Source organism: Miniopterus natalensis, chromosome 3 (assembly GCF_054644295.1).
Source record: "Miniopterus natalensis isolate mMinNat1 chromosome 3, mMinNat1.hap1, whole genome shotgun sequence".
Taxonomy (NCBI): Eukaryota; Metazoa; Chordata; class Mammalia; order Chiroptera; family Miniopteridae; genus Miniopterus; species Miniopterus natalensis.
Window position 1 is genome coordinate 50,058,365 of NC_142083.1, and position 22,513 is coordinate 50,080,877.

At 33.5% G+C, this 22,513-nt stretch overlaps 1 protein-coding gene across 3 annotated transcripts in view; it reads right to left on the minus strand.

Annotated features, from left to right (window-relative positions):
* Positions 1-22,513, minus strand: part of KIAA0825 (KIAA0825 ortholog) — a 322,549-nt gene that overhangs the window by 259,079 nt on the left and 40,957 nt on the right. For all 3 annotated transcript variants that reach the window (XR_015714258.1, XM_016216140.2, XM_016216139.2), the window contains 2 exons: positions 15,601-15,769; positions 11,917-12,586 (listed from right to left, as the gene is read on the minus strand). Coding sequence is in view for 2 of the 3 variants with exons in the window: in XM_016216140.2 (XP_016071626.2) it covers positions 11,917-12,586; positions 15,601-15,769 (839 nt within the window). In the remaining variant the exon portion in view is untranslated. The remainder of the gene's footprint in view (positions 1-11,916; positions 12,587-15,600; positions 15,770-22,513) is intronic.

Sequence of the window (22,513 nt, forward strand, 5' to 3'; positions counted from 1 at the left end):
TACCAATAACTGTGAACTTTATGGCTTTTGAAACCATGGCTGAGAAAAAGGGCAAGAAAAATACCCATTAAAAGTACACCCTCTTCAAACAGCTGAAGGGTTATGATTTTATTGTCCTATGAAAAGAGCATTAAAATGATGATTATAACTGATTTCAGTATGATCTGGAAAAAAGGTATAGGAAGGCACTATAAAACAATTTTATAATATAACTTTCTCTGACGATCGTCATAAAATTTGGAGGTAATTTCTCTCTTCTTTTCAGGATAGATTATTTCTCAAACCTCAGTGTCTACTCCAGTAATTATTATAATCAGCACTGTTATTTTTTTGCTAATGGAAATGCTAATACTGAATTTTAAACTTAAAGTAATTTGTACCTTGGAGGACAAACAATATAATGCGGTTATTCTAAAATCAGCTCAGTATATCATGTTACAGAAATCTAAAATATCAAAAATTCAAATTATTTAGTCCTTTATATTTCATTGTCATCATAATTACAAAACCTTATTAGAGTCTCATCTCTCACTAGCTCTTATCTGCTAACTTGGTATTTCCTATTGTTCTGTTATGATTAAACTAGTAATAGGGTAAACTACATTTATCTAAATAATAAGCAAGGGCTTTATGCTTTTTACTCAATGTGGAGAAGAAATTTCAAAATCAGACATGGATCGGGTTTGCTTTAGACTGAGGCAATATAATGTACATCATTTTCAATAATTGTTCATTTCCTTACATAATCTCCATTCGGATAGCCCAACCATAAAAGTTCTTATGAATGTTTTGGTTAGACTAAACGCAAATTAAAAATACATGTATAAACAAAGGAATAGAAATTCAATTTTAAGAAGGACAGAAGCAAAGGGATTTCTGACTGGAAATCTATTATGACTTTTGAATATTTTACTCTAAGCTAAGAATTATTTTCTATTTCTATGTGTGGGGATTGATTGGTCTGAATCTCAAAGCTACCAGCAGTTTCTCCTGTATAAATCCCTGTACAGAGAGATTAGTCCATACTCAGAAAATGCCACTTTAGATAAAGAATTTTAACAGTCCCAGGAGTCAAAGACACAGATTTCTTGAGTTAAAAAAAAATAGATGGAGATGTTAAATGACAACTACTTTGAGGAAAAAGATGTTTTATACCAAATATTTGACTTCATAGATGTAACACTGATGGTCAAAGATTTTCTTACTTATGTATAATGACAGTGAAAATGTTCTATCATAATGTACATTTTCCAAGTTGATTTTTCTAATGAAGAATGCTGCCATGCTGGATCAACCCTTCAAATTCTCAGTCTCCAGTTAAAAAGATTCCATTTTTAAAGGAATCTTACCAATGTTTGTTTGCTTTTTAACCTTTTTGTTCTTGAACACTTATGAAAAAAATTTTGGGTTCGAATAACTGAATAATAGTATAACAACCAGAAGCCACATATTACATTTTCTGAGAACTTGAGGAGAAAAACATGTTAATTAAACAATATTGAACACTATAATATGTAGTCCATTGGAAAATGACCATACAGGGTAGGGCAAAATTAAGTTTACAGTTGTAAGTGAAACACAGAGTGTATTCTTGCATTATTAATGAACAACTGTAACTTACTTTTGCCCCACCCTATATTAAACAAGAATTTAGGGATTCATGACATGTAACATAAAAACCTATAAATGTTTTTATATAAAACAACAGAACTAAGAATTATTCTTTACTTTTATATTCATGAATTTATAAATTCAAGATATAGGGTAACAAATAAATTTCACAGAGGTAAGCAGAATTCAGAAAAGTTTTAGGAATGTTCCATTGCCAGTTAGCAACTTGCTTTCTATAGAATATGACCTATAGCTTGCAGCAACCTCATGCATATCACTTGTTCATGTTCTTTTTTCAATATAGAATAGTTGCAAAGTAAATCTGTTCACTATTAGAATAATTTTATTCTAAATTTTTCAATAAGCTTTTGCAATAATTTTTATTCTGTTGTTAATATATCACTTATAGTTTTAAACAATTTCTTTTTCCAGGTGAAAAATATGATTATAAAATCTCAGTATCTTAATCCTTATTATTATTTTTTTTAGTTTTTCAGTTTTAAAAATGTCACTGAATGGTTAATAAGATAGATAGATCTCAAACTGATCTAATGATCACTCATGAGAAACCAAACTGTGAGTCATTTTAATCGATCATCCTTAGTATTTGATGTCATCATTAGAGGATGGAACAAGTGAAATATTCTTCCCACCCTTAGGAAGAACACACAGGTGTTCTAAAGAGGGAGGAAGTCAATAATTGAGTGTAATTTAGTACTTGCTAACCGTCGTTGCATGGAAGCAAAAATATTACTCAAATTAAATTATATCCACTTTCTCTCTTACAAAATACATGTTCCATCTTTCTTACCCTACTGTCTTTGGGACAAAAACTTAAAGACTTCATAACATTTAACGGTGAATAATTGGGTCTGAAAAATAGAGTTCATGCAGCAGAAAATGTTTTAGGTAAATAAAAAAATGTGCACTTATGCATATCTACTTATGCATATCTACATATCTACTCAAGCATATACCATACACCCTCCTCTCATACATATACACGTTCAGTCATTTTGCTCATAGTTTTTAATCAAAAAAATAATTTTCACAGATTATACAACCTTTAACAAAAAGAACTTAAAAACACCATCAATTCCTTAGTGAAAGAACATTCTAATGTTAGACTTTTTACTTATTTTCTTATGAGGCATTGAAATACAGTAGGAAGAGACTTCTTAGTTCTGTCTCAAATTTGATTGTTAACTAGCCAAATGCCTTAGTTTTTTCACCCATAAAACAAGAACTAGATTTGCTGCACTCTCTAATTTCAGAGTGGTTACACGGCAAAGATAAGTCAAATACTAAATTGTGGAAGCATCTTGCAAACATAACGGTGTTACTAATTAATCATGAAAAGGATCTCGAACCTAGCAAAAATCACTTCAACTAGTTCAGTAACTTACTTTTACTTTAATTCTTAACAAAACTTAACTGTAAGCAGCTTACTCGCGTCTCTAAGAATAAGAGCCTTAAACCCTTCTTCAAAAATCAGGATCTATGGCTAAAATCAGAATTACTCTTCCAATTATAAAAGGATTCTTTATCTTACAAGTGAATTTATTTAGCAAAAGGCAGTCACAGTAGTTAAGAGAATAAGCCGGGTTATAATTCAGAAATGGATTTGAATACCAGCCAAGGCACTTTCTACAGGTGGGACGTTAGGCAAGCTCCTTAACTTGTCCAACCTCAGTTTCTGTATCTAGAAAATAGCGGTAATATCCAACTTTTCAAAGATATGGCAAGAATCAAACGGCATACTGGTGCATAAAGTGCTTAGCAAGGTGCATGGCGAATAAAATATACCTAACAACAGTATCTATTACATAAGTGACCTTATATATTTGTAAACAAATAAGGAAAAATGAAGGTGATCAATGGGAAAACATTAACAAAAATTAATGTTGAATTCAAGTTTTAAGTAGCATCCTTTGCAAAGTATATACTTTATTCAAGTGTTTCCTGCAAAATAAAACCTAAGCTATTTGTCCCTTATCAAAACTCAAGAATCAGAATGGCTGGGGATGACTTTTAACACAGAAAACAGTGTATTAAATGGCACGAAGAATGTGCCCTGCCTACTATACAGAGGATGAAATAAAAATGAATAGTTTTAATTTTTACCCTCACCCCAATGACTCACATTGTGCACTTCTACTGTGGAGAGATTGGCAGTACAAAAAGGAATCCGACTGAATAGAGAACGCCCTTCTGGCTCAGACAAAGGAAAGACAAGCCCTCTTCCCCCTGCAAATGGCATGGTGGTCCTAGCATACTCTAAGAGAGGCTCGAGAAGGCACTGAATATGCCATGTAACACAACTGGTAGGAGGAGAGGCTTTAGCATCAATTATGCCAAAACCCAAATCATCACTTTTTACTTTCTTTATATACTGGGGGGGGGACGACCCTAAAATTATTTTAAAATAATTTTAACATGTATAATTGTTTCATTATAATATGGCTTGTGAAATTCTTATTCGCAGACTCATAGGATAAGATCACTCTTCCCATGCTTTATAGGCCTAACTCTGAGTCTTTCCTTTTGTACTTAAACAGGGATTTGCATGGATCCAGAGATGCTTTTTGGGAAAAAGAATTATCTATGCCTATCGTCTACAGCCTTGCAGAAATGAGCTGATTCTTTCCCAGGCCAAAACACAAGTCATTATTAAATCCCTGCCTTGCATGCCAGAGAAAAGGCCTATGGATTTCTTTTCAATCAACAAGACAGAATAATAATTGCATTTCTAGTTCTTGCCTGTGATCTCAATTTTCAATTGTCTGATTAAAAATTCCCCTGCAAAAAATAAAAATTGGAACTAAAAATAAAACATAACAAAAACACTTGGTTGTAGGACCAAAAGGGAACCCCCTAAAAAATTACTAGAAATAGCTTCATCTGTAAGCTGAGAGACTCCACTTCCTGTTTTTGCTTCATCACCCCCCTCCCTCCTCACCCCCTACCCTCATAAAAAAATGCAACCACAGGAGGTGGGCAGTTTTAATATTGTTATTTTCAAGTTACACTTGGGTAAGAAAAGTCTAAAGAAGGCTTTCCTATCTGCTGCTGTGGCATTCAAAGCCACATGCTTCGCCAGTTAATACATCTGTACTGTCAGCAGAGAAAATAAATGTGGCACTTTCAAATGACAAATTGTAGGCATAAAATCTGGTTGTGGAATGATTTCAATGTCACTTACAGAGTCAGAAAAAGTTAAGAGTTAAAAGGTCCTTAGATATTACCTACTATAAACCCTTTTATCTTATTAGAAAAAGTCAAAGTGGTTAAATGACTTATCTAAGGTTAGAAGACAAGGGGGTGGATGATTCAGAACTAGTAACCTTGACTCCCAATCAAGGGCATTTTTCACTTTCTGCAAGTAAGTTAATTGTAAACAAGAACTGCACCAGTATTTCCCTTAAAAATAGCAGTTATGATAATACAGTGAAGGTGTAGAGGGGAGTTAATCAACAATTACTATTTCAGCAATGCTACAGTAAAAAAAAATGAAACTATATTATTGTTTTAAAATAATTAGTGATAACTGAATAAAGATTAGTTTCTCTCATTAGTATTTTCTCCATTTATGATTTTGTATTACTTGAAATGTCAGCTTCTACTACTAGTAACAAGTGTAATTTTCGTCCGAGATCTAAAAGAGATCTTTACTTCTGTCTCAGCAGCACAACAGGGTGAAGAGATGTGGTGTCCTTCTAGGAGGCTGGGTCTCTTCTGTAACAATACTCATACAAATGCTTTTTGTATGCATTTTGCATGCTGGTCTCAATGTGCGACTCTACCTTTCCTTAAGATCATCACTCAGATAGTTGGAGCTACTTGAAGAGTAAGAGAGAAATAGGGTGATTTTTGACTGGCCTACTTTCCAACGGTGATCTGTATCTCCCTAGTCAAGAATTCTACCTTTAGCTTTTGGCTCTCTGAGCAGCACCAGGGTGGTTGGCAAGAATGAGGTAGAAGGCGTCAGTGGGGCAAAAAGGGGATATCTGTAATACTTTCTACAAGAAAGATAAATTTTAAAAAATTAAAAAATAAAACAAAGTGGGGGAAAAAAATAAGCACCTTACAAAAAGGCAGCAAAAAGGGAGCCAAGAAATGGTTGATCCATTTTCTAAGAAAGATTGGTATGATGTGAAAGCACTAGCTATGTTCAATATAAGAAATATTGGAAAAACACTGGTCACAAGAACTCAAGGAACCAAAATTGCATCTAATGATCTCAAGGGTAGTGTTTTTGAGTGTGCCTAGATGATTTGCAGAATGATAAAGTTGTACTTAGGAAAGTCAAGCAAATTACTGAAGATGTTCAGGGCAAAAACTGCCTGACTCTAATTTCCATGGCATGGATCTTACCCATGACTAAAATGAGATCCATGGTCAAAAACTGGCAGACCATGATTAAAGCTCATGTTGATGTCAAGGGTACTGGTGGTTATTTGCTTCATCTATTCTATGTTGGCTTTGCTAAAAATCTCAACAATCAGATTCAAACATTTCTAATGCTCAGCATCAGCAGGTCTGCCAAATCTGGAAGAAGATGATGGAAATCATGACCTGAGAGGAACAGACAAATGACTTCTAAAAAAATGGCCAATAAATTGATTTCAGAGAGCATTGGAAAAGACATAGGCTTGCCAATCTATTTAGCCGCTCCATTATGTCTCTTAGAAAAATAAAAATGCTGAAGAAGCCCAAGTTTGAATTAGAGACTCATGGAGCTTCATGGGAGCAGTTCTGGAAAAGCTACTGAGGCAGGTGCTAAAGTTGTACAAAATATGAACTCCCCGTCCAAGAATCTGTTTAAAATTTAGATTTTTAATGTTGGCAAATAAAAAATCCGATTTGTGGTTTAAAAAAAAAAAAATTACCTTTATTTTGGTTTGAGGGCTTTTTTTTTTACCTTTAAAGATCTTTTCATCCTCAGATGGATTCTGTTTCCAACCACCCCCAATCTTCCTAAGCAAAGCAGCAAGGGGCTGTGAAATGCAAGAGGCTTTAGAGGCCACTCGGTTTTAACCCCTCACCCACTGCCGAATTTTCCACCTTCCAAACAGTGAAGGCACGTATCATATTCTCTTAAGTCTTTCTCTTTCAAGCAAACAATACCTCAAAAAAAAAAAGTCAGAATAAGATAGATGTACAGGGGGCCATGAAATTTATCCTAATTACATCGTTTCATATTAAAATACAAAGGATTTATTTCACTGAAATTTACTGCACATAAATAATACTCTCTTTAAAGCACTGAGAAATGTAACAATAACTTTTCTTAAATCTAAATAAAATACAATTTTAAAAGTTGAAGTAATTTGGTCACTGAACCACTTCAAATACAGACAAAAGAATGTTACAATATAAAAATGGCACTATTCTCCTGAAAGGTAAATGACACCAGTACGTGTGTAAATATGGATCTGACTTCCCAGATAATGACAGATCAGATTATATCACAACGCTAAATGCAAACTGCTAGCTTTTTGAAAGCTGTTTATTTTTACTTTAAAGCCTTATAAATTTAAAAAAAGTGTAGCAGAAACCTTAATAAAATGATAATTTTCCTGAAAACTTATTAGAGAAATATAAGAATATGGATTAATAAAACCAGAGTTATTGAGAATATCATGGTTCTTAAATCACTCTAGAAACTTCGTAGAAAGAGTATCTGTAAAGATAACAATGTTCTTTTCTAGGTTAGATCACCAAATTGCGAAGATTCTCTAATACCTATATTAGCATTATTTTATCATCTTCCTCAAATAATAAAATATACAAGTTATATACTTCTAAATGTATTATAATACTAAAATAGCACATGCTCCCCTCAAAATAAAACATTCAAAATCACATGAACATAAAGGGAAAAATAGGTTACTATATAATGCCAAACTGTTTAATTTAAATCAAGGATAAGCTTATATGTAAATAAAATTGTCTGATACTTGACCACAGGAAAATAGAAAGATTGTCACCATATTTTAAATACATGTACAGGAGAGCCTGAATCAACATCCAGCTACATGGTTGCAGGTCAAAGTCACCCTGAGGTGCTCAGGTGAACACCACTACCAGAAAGGAGAGCTGGTAAAATAAAATAAACTAGCATAAAAGCTGTGTCTAGTCAGTTTCTGCATTAATAAGCAAAGCAAATCATGAGTCGCTTATGAATCATTGTCAATAAAAAAGAAAAGCCCAAACACTGAGTGAGGTAGAACACAGAAATGTTAAAATCAGAAAAGAAAATGTGGATTATTAGCTGTGTGGCCTTGGAAAATATTTGCCTTTATGAGCCTCAGTTTTCATATTTAAAATATGAAAAATATGAAGAGCTGGTCAGAAGATTAAATGAACTCACATGTACAACCTTATACAAAATAGTAAGTGGCAATTGTTATTTTTGATGCTCAAATAATATTCTATGTATATAACTATAATATAAACATGCATGTTTATACATACGTGTAGGTAGATAATTTACAGATCACTCAGGGAAGAACAACAAATTTTAAATTTACTGAAAAATCAGAGTCAATTAAAGATTCAGTATGTCCAAATTGTCTAGCTCACTGAGAACACGGTAGATATAAGCATAAACAGATGGACATTAACTCATTAAGACGAGTATACAAATTCTTTCAAAAAACTGAATAGGAGGAAACATTCCCAAACTCATTTTAAGAGGGTAGCATTACCCTGATGTCGGAGTCAAATAAGGACTCTAAAAATTACAGACCAATACCCTGATGAACACAGACACAAAAATGCTCAACAAAATATTAGCAAACAGGATTCAACAGCACATCAAAAGGATCATACATCATGATCAAGAAGGATTTATCCCTGGGATGCAAGGATGGTTCAACATATGCAAATCAATAAGTGTGATACAACACATTAATAGAATGAAAAATAAAAATCGCATGATCGTCTCTATAGATGGATAAAAAGCATTCAACATTCTTTCCTGATAAAAACTCTCAACAAAATGAATATAAAAGAAATATACCTCAACATAATAAGGGCCATACATGCCAAAATATAGAGAAAAACTAAGTGTCCATCTACAGATGAATGAATAAAGGTGTGTGAAATAGACACACACAGAGAGACACACAAACAAACACAGGAGTATTATTCAGCATGTGAAGGAAATCCTGCCATTTGTAACAACATGCATGGAACCTGAAGGCATTATTCTAAGCAAAATAAGTCAGATGACAAATACTGTATGAAATCACTTATATGTGATATCTAAAAAAAGTGTACTTGCAGAAACAGAGAGTATTACGTTGGTTACCAAGCGTTAGGGGATGGTAAAAAGAAGAGATGTTGGTTTAATAAACTTCCAGTTAGAACATGAGTAAGTTCTGGGTATCAAACGTACTGAATTATGATTATAGTTAGCAATAACATATTATATACTTGAAAGCTGTTAAGGGAGTAAATCTTCCATGTTCTCCTCACCACTAAAAAGTAATGCTAATTATGTCATGTGATGGAGATATTAGCTAATGTTACAGTGGTAACCATTTCCCAATGTATAAGTTTATCAAATTAACACATTGGGCATCGTAAACTTACACAATGTTAGATGTTAATTATGTCTCAATATACCTTGAAATCTCAATACGCCTTTTTTAAGGCTTGCATACCTACCAGGCCTGCTTAAGATGTATCGATAGATCACAAAATAGGAATTATAAGCAAACAGGCATTATATAGTCTTTAAATGAGAAGAGTGTAAGATTGTTTAGAGAAAAGTAAACAATGATGATGCTAATTAGAGTTAGCACACAGAACAGTGTTTTTAATGGAATGTGCTGTTTCTGTTCTGTTCTTTTAGGCAGTAGAACACAGTCATAGAGTAAGGCCTCTGGAGTACGAAAGACCTGAGTCTGAATCCTGGCTTTATTCTGGAACTTTGAGAGAATTACTTAATATCTCTATGCCTTAGTTTCCTCACTATACAATGCAGATGATAAATAATGGTATCTACCTTGTTGAGTAGATTAGATGAGATAATGAAGGGTTAAATGTGATAATGTACATCAATGTCTAACTCAATAAATGTTAACTATTATTACTTAAGGAATGTCATTCTATAGTTTCAGACAAAATATCAAAGACTTGGTGAACATAAAGATATAGACATATACTAAAGATAATATAATATACCACACCACTCATTCAAACCAATCTAGATTTTATTCAAATATTAATATAAATTATTATAATTTTTATTAATAAATATGAATAAATTGTTATAATTTTGCTCATCTTAAACTGCATTTCCTTACTAAATAAAATTTGGTCATTGGGTGAAACATTAGTAATGTTGATCAATTTGGAGCTGGGTTGGCATTACAGCACTAGCAGCAATTACTCATTTAGTTTTCTTTCCCTTAATGTGTCTAGCTCAGAACCATAAACATGGTAGCTGCTAAATGACTTACGTTTGGTAGGTGCCCATGGAGCTGAACTGAATCTATTTCAGGTAGCCCACCCAAACAGTACTGTTTAAAATTTCTTTTACAAATGACAAGCACTTAGTTATACACTTTCAGGAAAGTTCCAATAGCATCGTGGTTGATAACATGGGTCTTGCAGACATGAAGACCTCCATATGAATCCTGCCTCTATACAACATGATCCAGGGCAAGTTAATCTAAGCTTCTTGCCTTGTTTATAAAATTAGGATAATAAGGACTGTAATGTACTTAGTACAGTGACTGACATATGGAACTCATTCATGTAACAAGTGATTTATACCAAAGTTCAGATAAAGGAGCTTGAGAAAGATCAGTGCATCTGGAATTATGGAAAATGTTTCAAATTTTGGTATTAAAGCCGACACACGTAGTTTTCTCTCACAAATGGGCAAACACCTCAATATCAGCCTTAAAAACTCCATAGCAACTTACACATATTTTCAACCATATGGATTTTTTCTTCTGTTATAAACTATATCTAGCGCAGATAAAACTTTCACATTGAAAACACTTTATAAGTAAGCAAAAATTCTTTCAGAGAATATAAACATTTTAGAAAATAAGTACACTCAAGTAATGCATTTAAAATTTGTGTTGACAATTAAAATGAAAATCTATTCCCTTTGAGCAAAATTGCACTGTTCCTAAATTAACCTACTTTGTGTTCTGCCATAGCCTAAAATTGGCTGATGCAGCTCTCTGATGTGATACAATTTCTGGAGGGAAATAAAAAATTTCAAGAGAAAACATTAAATTATTTGAAAATTCATATATCAAAGTAATTTGGTGTTCTTGCATTTTACTAAGGAAGGTAAGTAAAAATATAGTGAGCTACATAAATTTGTTATAAAGTGATTATCAAGACAAAGATAGTAATTCACCAAGTGATAATTTTCAAATACTTAAAAAATATAGTTTATGAACTATTTAGAAATATACCTGAATTTTATGTAAAAGCATGTCTAATCATAATTTTCAAAATAATTATTTTTTTTTACCTTGATTTTTCTCCACTGGTGGGAAATTTAAATGATGACAGGAAATAGTTTATTGCATCACAATAGTTTCTTTCCTTTACCTTTATTTTTTAAATAAAATTAGCAATTTTCAAATCATCTTTTATTTGTATATATTCTTATAGATTTTTAAGTCAACTATAGTTAAAATGTATGCCTCCATAACCAATTATAATATATAATTTTATAATTACTATTTCATAATAGCTTTTTACTGGAATTGGCTGACTGAAGTAATTTTATACATCCAATTTTACTTAATGCAAATTTCAACAAATTTCCGACATTTGTTTTTACCTAATAATACTTCAGCTTTGGAAGATACAAGGGGTTAAATTTGCCATCATATATATGTGTGTGTGTGTGTGTGTGTATGTGTATACCCACACACACACACACACACATTTATATATGCATGTGTTCGTATGTATATATACATATATATGCATGTGTTTATATGCATATGTACATATACACATGCACACAGTTTCACCAAAAAATTTATGCAATATAAAAACTGAAACTCTTATTGGCAATATTTTTGACTTACATTTCCATTACCTTTAATAATTTAAATAACAGGAAAGAAAACACTTCTATCACTATACTTACAGAAAAAAGAATGCATATGAGAAATGTATACTATAATATTTCATAACATTTATTTTCTTATTTATCTTCAAGTTTGCAATTAGGTTTAACCAAATAGAAAAATGTTAGAAAAGTGAAAATATCAAAAGGCTTAAAAGTTATGCCAAACAGAAATTTTAAAAAACACTAACCCAAAGCATGCACTGCTCCTCTATGCCTGCTGGAGCTCTTGCTTGTTTTAATCACACGGGCAGCACTTTCTCTGAACTGCAGCTCACAAAAATATGCAAGAAATTTTGCCATTTCTTCTGTAACAGTATCCAGGTAAGTTTCTTTAATGAATTTCACTGTTGAGGATGGAGCTAAAATTTCATGCAGTGTGTTAAAATCCTCTTTTATCATTGAGTATAACTTAAGCATTGTACTTTGGTATCCATGAACCATTACATCTAAATTTGATTCTCTGCTGTAAGAAGGAAAGCAGCTCTGCAGAAGTTTAGCCAACAGTTTATTCTGTATGTTTTGATACTTGATTATAACTTCTGATTCTGGATAAAGAAACAAGAGTTGTTGTATGCACTGAGTTTTCAACAAAATTTTTTGCTGCGAATTGTTTACTTCATTATGGCTTTGTAATCTGCTCACTAAGAAGCGTCGAAGATGTAGTCTTATATCATCCCATATAGACTTGACATCGATAGAGGAATGATCTTCAACAGAATGAAGAGAAGCCGTAGAGAGGAAGTGGAAAGATGTTCCACTTAGAGTTGATGGAAACAAAATGCTGCTCTGGCAGGAGAGGTCCCAAAGTAAATCCAGTATAATTTCTTCTTGATTCTGTTCATTCTTCAACAAAGCTTGCTAATGAAAGTAAATTATAATGTTAGAAATGTGATTAACCAAAGGAATAACAGAAAAAAAAATGATTTCTATAATAATATAAAATTTCATAATAATTCATTTCAAATTAAAATTAATACTCTGATGCTCTTCAAGATTTTCTTTTTTGCATTTGACATTTAATCAATTCAGACATTTTAGAGTGTCAGCTTTATGATTTGTTTAATTTTGCAGAGCTCATGTGATGAACTATATTTTCAATTAGATTTCTACACATATAGATCTTAGCCTTCATTGTTATCCATCACTGATATAACCAAGGCAGTATAAAAACTGAAGCTTAAAAATTCTAAATAAAAACCTACAGTAAAACATCAACTGAATTGTATTCCTAAGGCAAGATAAATTCAAGATCATACCCTAATTAGTTCCTGGTAGATCATTTTCATGCCTGAATGAGTATACTTATTATTATAGAACCCCAAATGAACATAGGAAATAGAGACCTTTAAATATAGTATGTGCCTAGGGGTTACTAATAGCTGCCATCCGGAGAAATACAATTTAATACATTAAAAGACTTTAACTTTCATTTAAATTCCTTTTTGAGAGCCATGTCCAGAAAGATTTTACTTTGGAAATTAATCTGAGAATACTTCAGTTCTCTCCAAAGAAATAACTAACTCAAAATAGGGAAACAGTACTGTCAGAATCATTCCCCAGAAGAGGATATGGAAGTATTCCTTGTACTTTCCATGCTGAAAGAAAACAACTGTAGGTGTGCTTATGAATAGTAAAGGGACAAAAATTACTTTCTTTTTGGACTTTGAATTTTACATGTACACATTCCTCTTACATGCTGATTTTCCTAATTATGTCTATTTAATTTAATACTGAAATTAGCATATTCTCTAGGTGGGAACAAGCTGATTATAAGAAAAATGGAAGTGAGGTTCAAGTGGCATAAAATCAGGCTGGCTTTGAAATTCTTTATGGACAAAGATACCACAGGTATTATGCGTGATTCAGAATTAGAAACAACTCCTAGACAAATTCCAGGAATTTGCTTTCAGTCATTCTAAGCACTGCGATTTCTAATTTAATATTCTATCTATAATAAATAATACCCAATATTATCTATAAAGTATGTTATATAAAAAATACTTTTCCATACAGTCTCTGGCTTATTCATTATGAAAACTCTGTAGCATAGATATTTAAAATCCCAATCTACAGATAAGGACACTGAAATGCATGTTTAAGTAACTTTCTGAACATCACATACAATAAAGTGAAGAACCCAGCATGGGTCCCCAGTTTCATTCTCTTTGCCCCCCCCCACACACACTATGCACACTCTACAGAGCCACAAAGTGCATTGGCCTTTCTGTAGCTTCCTTCTTTTCTCCATGTATTTAGTTCTTTTGATACTTCTGTAAAATAAATGACCTTAGATAGAATTCAGGACATCAGTATTATAGTAAATTCTATAAAGCAAGTGAGTCATATTAGTGCTGCAATCTTGGGTTTCTTTAAATCAGTCAATAACTGTAAATATTTGATCAAGCAAAGTATAATAGATTACAGAGGTTTAAAATATGTGTTTAGTATGATTGCTTAAATTTTGAAAATAACTTCAGGATAATTGCCATAATGAGGACCTCTGTTTCTTATTTAAACAGCTAGATAATTAATAAGTAGAAAATTTTCTGTGGAAAAAAAGTAGTTGTATGAAAAATGCTGCCAAGATTGACAATTTTATCATGTAAAAACTTGATAATAAGGTCATTTTAATCTGGATCTGTTTTAATAATGTGGTCTTTCCTCAAAATAACATGATCAATTATGCAAAAAAAATCCTAGGTCTCAAACAAGCCTATCAGTCTAATGAATTTGCGCAAAACTAAGGCGGCCTTTGCCCTGCAGTGAACAGAGAATGACTTACGTGTGACAGATTAAAAGATAATTAAAAGCTTTTGCTTTTAATTAAATGAGAAAGCATTATTACATCAATATTAATGAAATCCAATACACATGCCTCTTAATAGAAATTAAAGGAATAACTATATCCATATTTATTCTTCAAGGCTCCACCTTCAAGAGATAATGGATGAGAGGATTTTCTTAAAAGAATAAGGCTTCAGGGCACATAGTCTTCCTTTCTCTTCCATTTATTACTTTGTAAACATTAAAGAGACATCTGCAATAATAACAACAGCCAAAAACTATTTTCATCTGATTTTCTCCCTAAGCCATCTACAACCTCAAGATATTTTCCACATCTGCCTTAGTCAATGTTTGATGTTTAGACAAAAACAGTGCCCCCTTTCCCGCTAAATTAAATCAAAACCATAGCTACAAAAATACTGCTTTCTAACACTTGTGCTGTTTCTTTGGGAAGCTGTTTTTGCAAGCTAACCATCCTTGTAAATACAGGAATAATAAAATAAATGTTCTGATTGAAGGCTACAAAAACTTATTTAACATAAAGGGTGGTCACTATCAAGAAATGACCAATGTAATAATTCTCCACCAATTAACAGTGGTTTCATATAAAATTGCTGCCTTGATTGAAAAGAACTGGACATGCCTGCAGGTTGGGAATAAAGGGAATGATAAACAAGTCTACTTAATAGATACAATCAATGATGATCTTATTATGCTTAATAATGAGCTCAGAGAAAATGAGTAGTGAGAGAACACAAAATGTAATAAATATAAACTTTTCTGATAAACAATTGTGGTACATATATACTCTGTGGTGTACATTACATCATAAATCACCAAAGAGTTATGTTTAATCTCTATTTACATACAACTTCAATTTATCAATAAAAATCAGAGAAAAAAATAAAAACAAATAGCTCACTGGATTACACTGGGGATATAGAAACAAAACAAAACACAACCCCCAACCCCTAGATATGACAGGCTAATATGTTCACTAAAATAAATATTTACAGATAGAAACTGAATGAATTGTATTCCTTGTTCACCCATCCCACTCCACTATAAAGCAAAGAATTTTTTCTTACCAGTGTTTTGAGAAATTTTATCAAGTCTCCATGGGAAATAGAAGGTAATTTGGATGAATTATAATTATAGTTATTTAACCATTCAAAACATTCAGTTGTTGTCTGCAGCTGCACATCTGGACATTGTTTGTTAACTTCAGACTGTATTTCTTTAATGCAGCGTTCTATGCTATAAAAAAGAAAAGAAAAATTATTTTGGTATAAAGTAGGTAATAGCTCCATCTCATAATATCACAGGCCCTGAAATGTTTATATGTGGTACCTGGTTGCATATAATTTATAAAATTATAAAACATTCATATGATATGAAAATAATAACAAAGAGACTACATATTTTCATTCATAATTGAAACTTAAAGTTCAAATTTCCTGGAAGTTTCATTTCCAATGCAATACAAGAAATACAAGATATCTAGCAGCTCAAGAGATAAATTAGAAATTCTTTTGTGTTAAAAATCAAGTATAGATTCAATGAAATAATGAATAGGCAGTGGATGAAAGGCAGAGATAAAATGCTCTTGAGGACTGAAGACCAGAAATGCACATTATCTACTAATAGGTAAATGACTACATAAAATTATGAAAAACTTCAATAAATGGAATATTAGGAAGCCACAAAGCAGATATCATGACCTTTTAATTTTAAAAATTGAAAAAGACATATGCTGTATATATACTCTTACTATATAGGTAAGTACCTTTTCCTGCCATTGAACTCTACTCCAAAAAACAAAAGGATAGTAAAAACTGCATATTAAAAAAGACTGGAAGGAAATGAAACAAAAGGTTAATTAGCAAATATCTTTGAATGATAAAATGTGGTGCTTTTAATTTAATTTTTCTATATTTTCTAATTTTTTGGAAGGCATAAAACTCTTCATTTACTAAATAAATAAATAAGTAAATAAATAAATAAATAACAGAGAACATATTCAATGGAATCTTCCAATATATACCTGTTTCTAAAGTTTCATTCAAAGTACCCTTTGCTTAGATATGAAATAGTTATACTATGTTATTTTACTTTTTGTATAAAAACCTGTACATTCATGATTACATATCTTTGTGGGGTAAACTGGTGACCTTAAGCAGAATGTCATCTGTGGAGCCACATGGATGTGACATATTACTACCACCTGATGGCAGCATATCTAAACTGCTAGAAAGCTTATTTAAAGGAAAATTCATTTGAAGTTGAATCCCCTCAACCCAAAATTCATAGCTATGCATTTGCCTCTTAATAGTGTTAAGAAAGATTTGTTATTAAAGTTTTCCTACTATTTTAAAAACATCATTGCTATTTATTATAGATTCCATGTGACAAAATGATGTAGGCTTTTAAAACTCAGCTCTGATTATTAAAATTGATGTCATATGAAACTTCAAAATCCATCAGGTATGTGTTGCTTATAATACATACACTGCAAAACTTGAAGGAAGGCTTTTCTGGAGACTTCTAAGCATGAGTGAATTCAAACTGAATTATCTTGAAACAAATACACTCTGAGATCCAGAGAGCCTTTTTATGAAAACAAAGAGCCGACAAGAAAAACAATACCTCCTTTGGCTACAGGCCACTCAATTTCCTCATGAAACAGTCTTATTCAGGGATGCCAGTTCTAAGTGTGACTGAGATTGGAATATATTTTCTTAACTTACATAAGAACTTCTACAGACTGAGAAATACGATGTGCTAAGCATACACCTTGACTCTAGGGACCCTTTATCAAAGTCTTTATTATAGCATCCTCATGTGTCTCATTCAATGAAATCCAATAGATCACAGCAATGTGAATTGGAAAGACTCAGTGGTTAGTCTACCTAAATCTGTTTCAATAAGGACTCAGCTTTGGGGCTAATCTCTAACATCTGAATCTGGGCAGAGGCCAATAACTACAATTTATAAATACAGTAAAGCCTATAGGGGGCTAGATATTTTAGTAATTTGTCCAAACACTGATAAAGGGATTGAGTAGTTGCATTTCAGAGGACCTCCCTCATTGATTGAAACGAAGACAGTTGAGCTGTCTTTTAAAAATAATTTGTCATAAATCTTAAAATGTCAGAACTCATTCTCAGCACCTGATTTTGTTTTTAGTTCGCTAAATATCTTGTCATTCTGCTATTCATCACTGTCTATACATCTTGTTTTCAAAGTGTAATTGTTTGAAGTCTAAAGATTTATTGTCTGGTTATTGTTCAAAAGAAATATTTTCAAAATTTAAAATGAATGTTTTGTATGTAACCTTACATTTTATTTTCCTTAAATGAGATTGAAATTCAATTAAAAATTAATTTTTAACATCTAAAAGGTAACATTTTTATATGATAGAAATGTTTTTATATATGATAGTAATATGGGGATAGTAATCTTGGATGGGAGAAAGTCTATATATATCCATAGACTTAGATGATGTAGCTTTTAGTCTGTTTTCTTAAATAACATGGTACTTATCTTTATTTTGGTTTAAGCGTTTTCTGTTTAAGTTGCTTCAAAGTTTCTCCAGAAGGAAGATCAGTCATGAAAAAATAACCAAGGTAATTCAGTAAATAGAAATCCAATTAGTACATTTACTGTTAGATCCCAAACATTAGGCGAAAAAATGTAAAAAGTCTAAAACAGAAGTAGAATCTCTTCCCTAGTTTAAACCTCCAAATTTACACCATTGGTTGGCTTATTAGCAAGGACTTCTTAAAGCATCTTTTTAACTTCATTTGTAATATTAAAACAACTGAAAATATCCTAAATGTCCACCAAGGGGAGAATTCTTAGTTATATTCATTCAGTGGCATACAACCACGAAAAAGTAGAAATCCAGTTATCACCATGGCTGAATCTAAAAAAACATCGAGGGGTAAAAGTTACGAATGAGAGGAGGTCCAAGGTGGCAGGCTTGAGTGGAAGCTACACTGACACTTTCCCGGGACTAATCTGGATTTACAACTAAAACATAGAAAAACCATCCTGAAAACCATCCTGAAAAACAACTGAAGATGAGCTGGAGAGCACCCTCATAAACAAGGAGGAAAAGAGGAGACGGCACAGAGACTGGTGGGAAGTGCAGACGAGAGAGGGCTGGCTGGGCTCCCACAGGCAGCAGCTGAAGGTCCAGAGGGATATCTCAGCTGTGGGGGGTTCCCACTGAAGACTCTGGGGCCTAAATCCCAGGCTGGGCTTCCCAGCCAAGAGCACCAGAACTGAGAAAGGTGCCCACATAACATCTGGCTGTGAAAAGTAGCCGGTTCCTGTCTGCCAGGGAGAGGCAGCTGGAACTGCAGGCCCCGCTTAAAGAGCCATCGTACAGTGTTCTGTGAGCAGCCACTCACCTTGGGCTCTGGCAGAGGGGGAGTGGAGTGAACTGGAGCTGAGTGGGGAGAGTCTGGGGAGAGTCATTCCCCCAGAATGTGGGGGACATCTTTCTAGAGAGGCGAACTTTGGACTTTTGCCTGAGGGGGGAAGCAAATGCCCCAACTTGCTGGAAACCTCTTGCCCTGCCCAGAGGAGTTTCTACAGTCTGAGGCTTGTTAAGAGACTGGTAACAACCAGCTTCCCCACCCTGTGGAGCTTCTACTGCCTCAGGCTCATTAAGAGAATCAGATCAATCTGTCTGCAGGCAGAGGCAGACCTCAGGGTGCTTTGAGTTTTTGCCTGATCTGTTTTGGGACCCAGGCCTTAGAAAAGCAGACTTTGGTGTGCATTTCGGACCTGTCCAAATGCACCCAGCCCCAGCAGTGGAGACCTCAAGCCTGAGGTTGTTGATAGCCCCAAACAGGATACTCAGGGCCAGTCGCAAACTGCGTCTGACATTGGCCTGTACCAGAGACTCCCCAAAAAGACTTAGAATTCTAGCATATCTACCCAACATTTAGCCAAAACGGGGAGACCAAAAAATAAGCCCTAAATGAAAGAACTAGTCTCCAGAAAAGAGCCAAATGAAACAGAGATAAGCAACCTCTCAGGTATAGAGTTTAGAATACTGATTGTAAGGATGCTCAACAGCATGAAAAATGATTTGGAAACTATGAAAAATGACCGGTCACAAATGAAGAATGACATAACAGAAATAAAAAATACATTAGAAGGAATAACTAGCAGATTAGAAGAAGCTGAGGATCGGATCAGTGAATTAAAAGACAGGGTAGAAAAAATCACTCAATTAGAGACCCAAAAACAAAAAAAAAACAACAATTAAAAAACAGGAGGGCAGTCTAAGGGGGCTGTGGGACAGCATAAAATGTAACAATATTCGTATTATAGGCATGCCAGAGAAGGTTGAAAGTAAGCAGGGGTTAGAGAACCTGTTTGATGAAATAATGGCAGAAAACTTCCTTAACCTGGTCAAGGAAAAAGGCACACAGGTTCTGGAGGCACAGAGAATCCCAAGCAAGAAGAATCCAAAGAGGCCCATGCCCAGACACATCATAATTAAAATGTCAAAAATCCAAGACAAACAGAAAATCTTAAAGGAAGCTAGAGAAAAGCCAACTGTTACCTACAAAGGAGCTCCCATTAGGCTATCATCTGACTTCTCATTGGAAACTCTATGGGCCAGAAGGGAATGGCATGAAGTATTCAAGGTAATGCAAGAGAAAGATCTAAAACCAAGACTACTCTATCCAGCAAGATTATCAGTCAAGCTGGATGGTAAAATCAAGAGCTTCCCAGACAAAAAATGGTTAAAAGACTTTATCACTACAAAACCAGCATTACAGGAAATGTTTATTAAAGGGACTGCTATAATTAGACATAGAAATAAAGAGAATGAGAAACAGCTATAAAGAAATAAAACGTCACTAGATAAGTATCTTTCAATAATAACCTTAAATGTAAGCAAATTAAATGCCCCAATAAAGAGATACAGGGTGGCTGAATGGATAAGAAAACATGACCCAACTATATGCTGTCTACAAGAGGCCCACCTCAGAACAAAAGACTCATACAGGATGAGACTAAAGGGATGGAGAAAAATTTTCCATGCAAATGGAAATGAAAAAAAAGCTGGGGTAGCAATACTCATATCAGACTCATTGAAGTCAAAATAGACTTCAAAATGAAGACCATAATGAGAGACAAGAAAGGTCATTACATAATACTAAAGGGGCCAATCCAGCAAGAGGATATAACCCTGATAAACATATATGCACCCAATATAGAAGCACTTAAATTTATAAAAAAACGTCTAGGGGACTTTAAGGGAGAGATCGACAGCAATACAGTCATACTCGGGGACTTTAACACCCCATTGACTTCACTGGATAGGTCTTCCAGACAAAAAAATCAACAAGGAAACAGTGATCCTAAATGACACACTAGATCAGTTGGATTTAATCGACATTTACAGAACATTCTACCCCAAAGCTGCAGAATATACATTCTTCTCAAGTGCACATGGGACATTCTCAAAGATAGACCACATGTCAGGACACAAAACAAGTCTCTATAAGTTCAAGAAGATTGAAATCATATCAAACATCTTCTCTGATCACGATGGCATGAAACTAGAAATTAACTACAATAAAAACACTAAAAGACATTTAAACACATGGAGACTGAAAAGCATGTTTTTAAACAATGGATGGGCTACCAAAGAGATTAAGAAAGAAATAAAAAACTTCCTGGAAACAAATGAAAATGAACACACAACATCTCCAAACCTATGGGACACAATGAAAGCAGTCCTGAGAGGGAAGTTTATAGCACTACAAGCCTACCTCAAAAAACAAGAAAAACTTCTAATAAACTCTCTAACCCTACAACTTAAAAACTTAGAAAGAGAACAACAAGAAAAGCCCAGAGTAAGTAGAAGGAAAGAAATAATAAAGATTAGAGCAGAAATAAATGACATAGAGAATAAAACAAACAAACAAAAGATCAATGAAACCAAGAGCTGGTTCTTTGAAAAGATAAACAAGATTGATGAACCTTCAGCCAGACTCATTAAGAAACAAAGAGAGAGGACTCAAATAAACAAAATCAGAGATGAAAGAGGTGAAATAACAACTGACCCAACAGAAATAAAGGATTGTAAGAAAATACTACGAACAACTACATGCCACCAAGCTGGACAACCTGGATAAAATGGATAAATTCCTACAAAAATACAACCTTTCAAAACTCAATCAGGAAGAGTCAGAAAGTCTAAATAGGCTGATAACTGCTGATGAAGTTGAAGCAGTAATCAAAGGGCTCCCAGCACACAAAAGCCCTGGCCCAGATGGCTTTACAGGGGAGTTTTACCAAACATTCAAAGAAGAATTAACACCTATCCTCCTCAAACTATTTCAAAAAATCCAAGAGGAAGGAACACTTCCAAACTCTTTCTACGAGGCCAGCATTAGCCTAATTCAAAAACCAGGTAAAGACACTGCAAAGAAAGAGAATTAAAGAACAATATCCCTGATGAACATAGATGCTAAAATCCTCAACAAAATATTAGCAAATCGGATCCAGCAATATATTAAAAAGATCATACACTATGACCAAGTGGGATTTATTCCAGGGATGGAAGGCTGCTACAATATTCGCAAATCAATAAATGTGATACATCACAGAAACAAATTGAAAGATAAAAATCATATGATCATATCAATGGATGCAGGAAAAGCATTCAATAAAATTCAACACCCATTTTTGATAAAAACTCTCAGCAAAGTGGGAATAGAGGCATCATACCTCAACATAATAAAGACCATATATGACAAACCTACAGCCAACATCATACTCAATGGGCAAAAACTAAAACCATTTCCCCTAAGAACAGGAACAAGACAGGGGTGACCACTTTCACCACTCTTATTCAACATAGTACTGAATGTCCTAGCCACAGCAATTAGACAAGAAGAAAACATAAAAGGCATCTGAATTTGAAAGGTAACAAAACTGTCATTATTTGCAGATGACATGATATTGTAC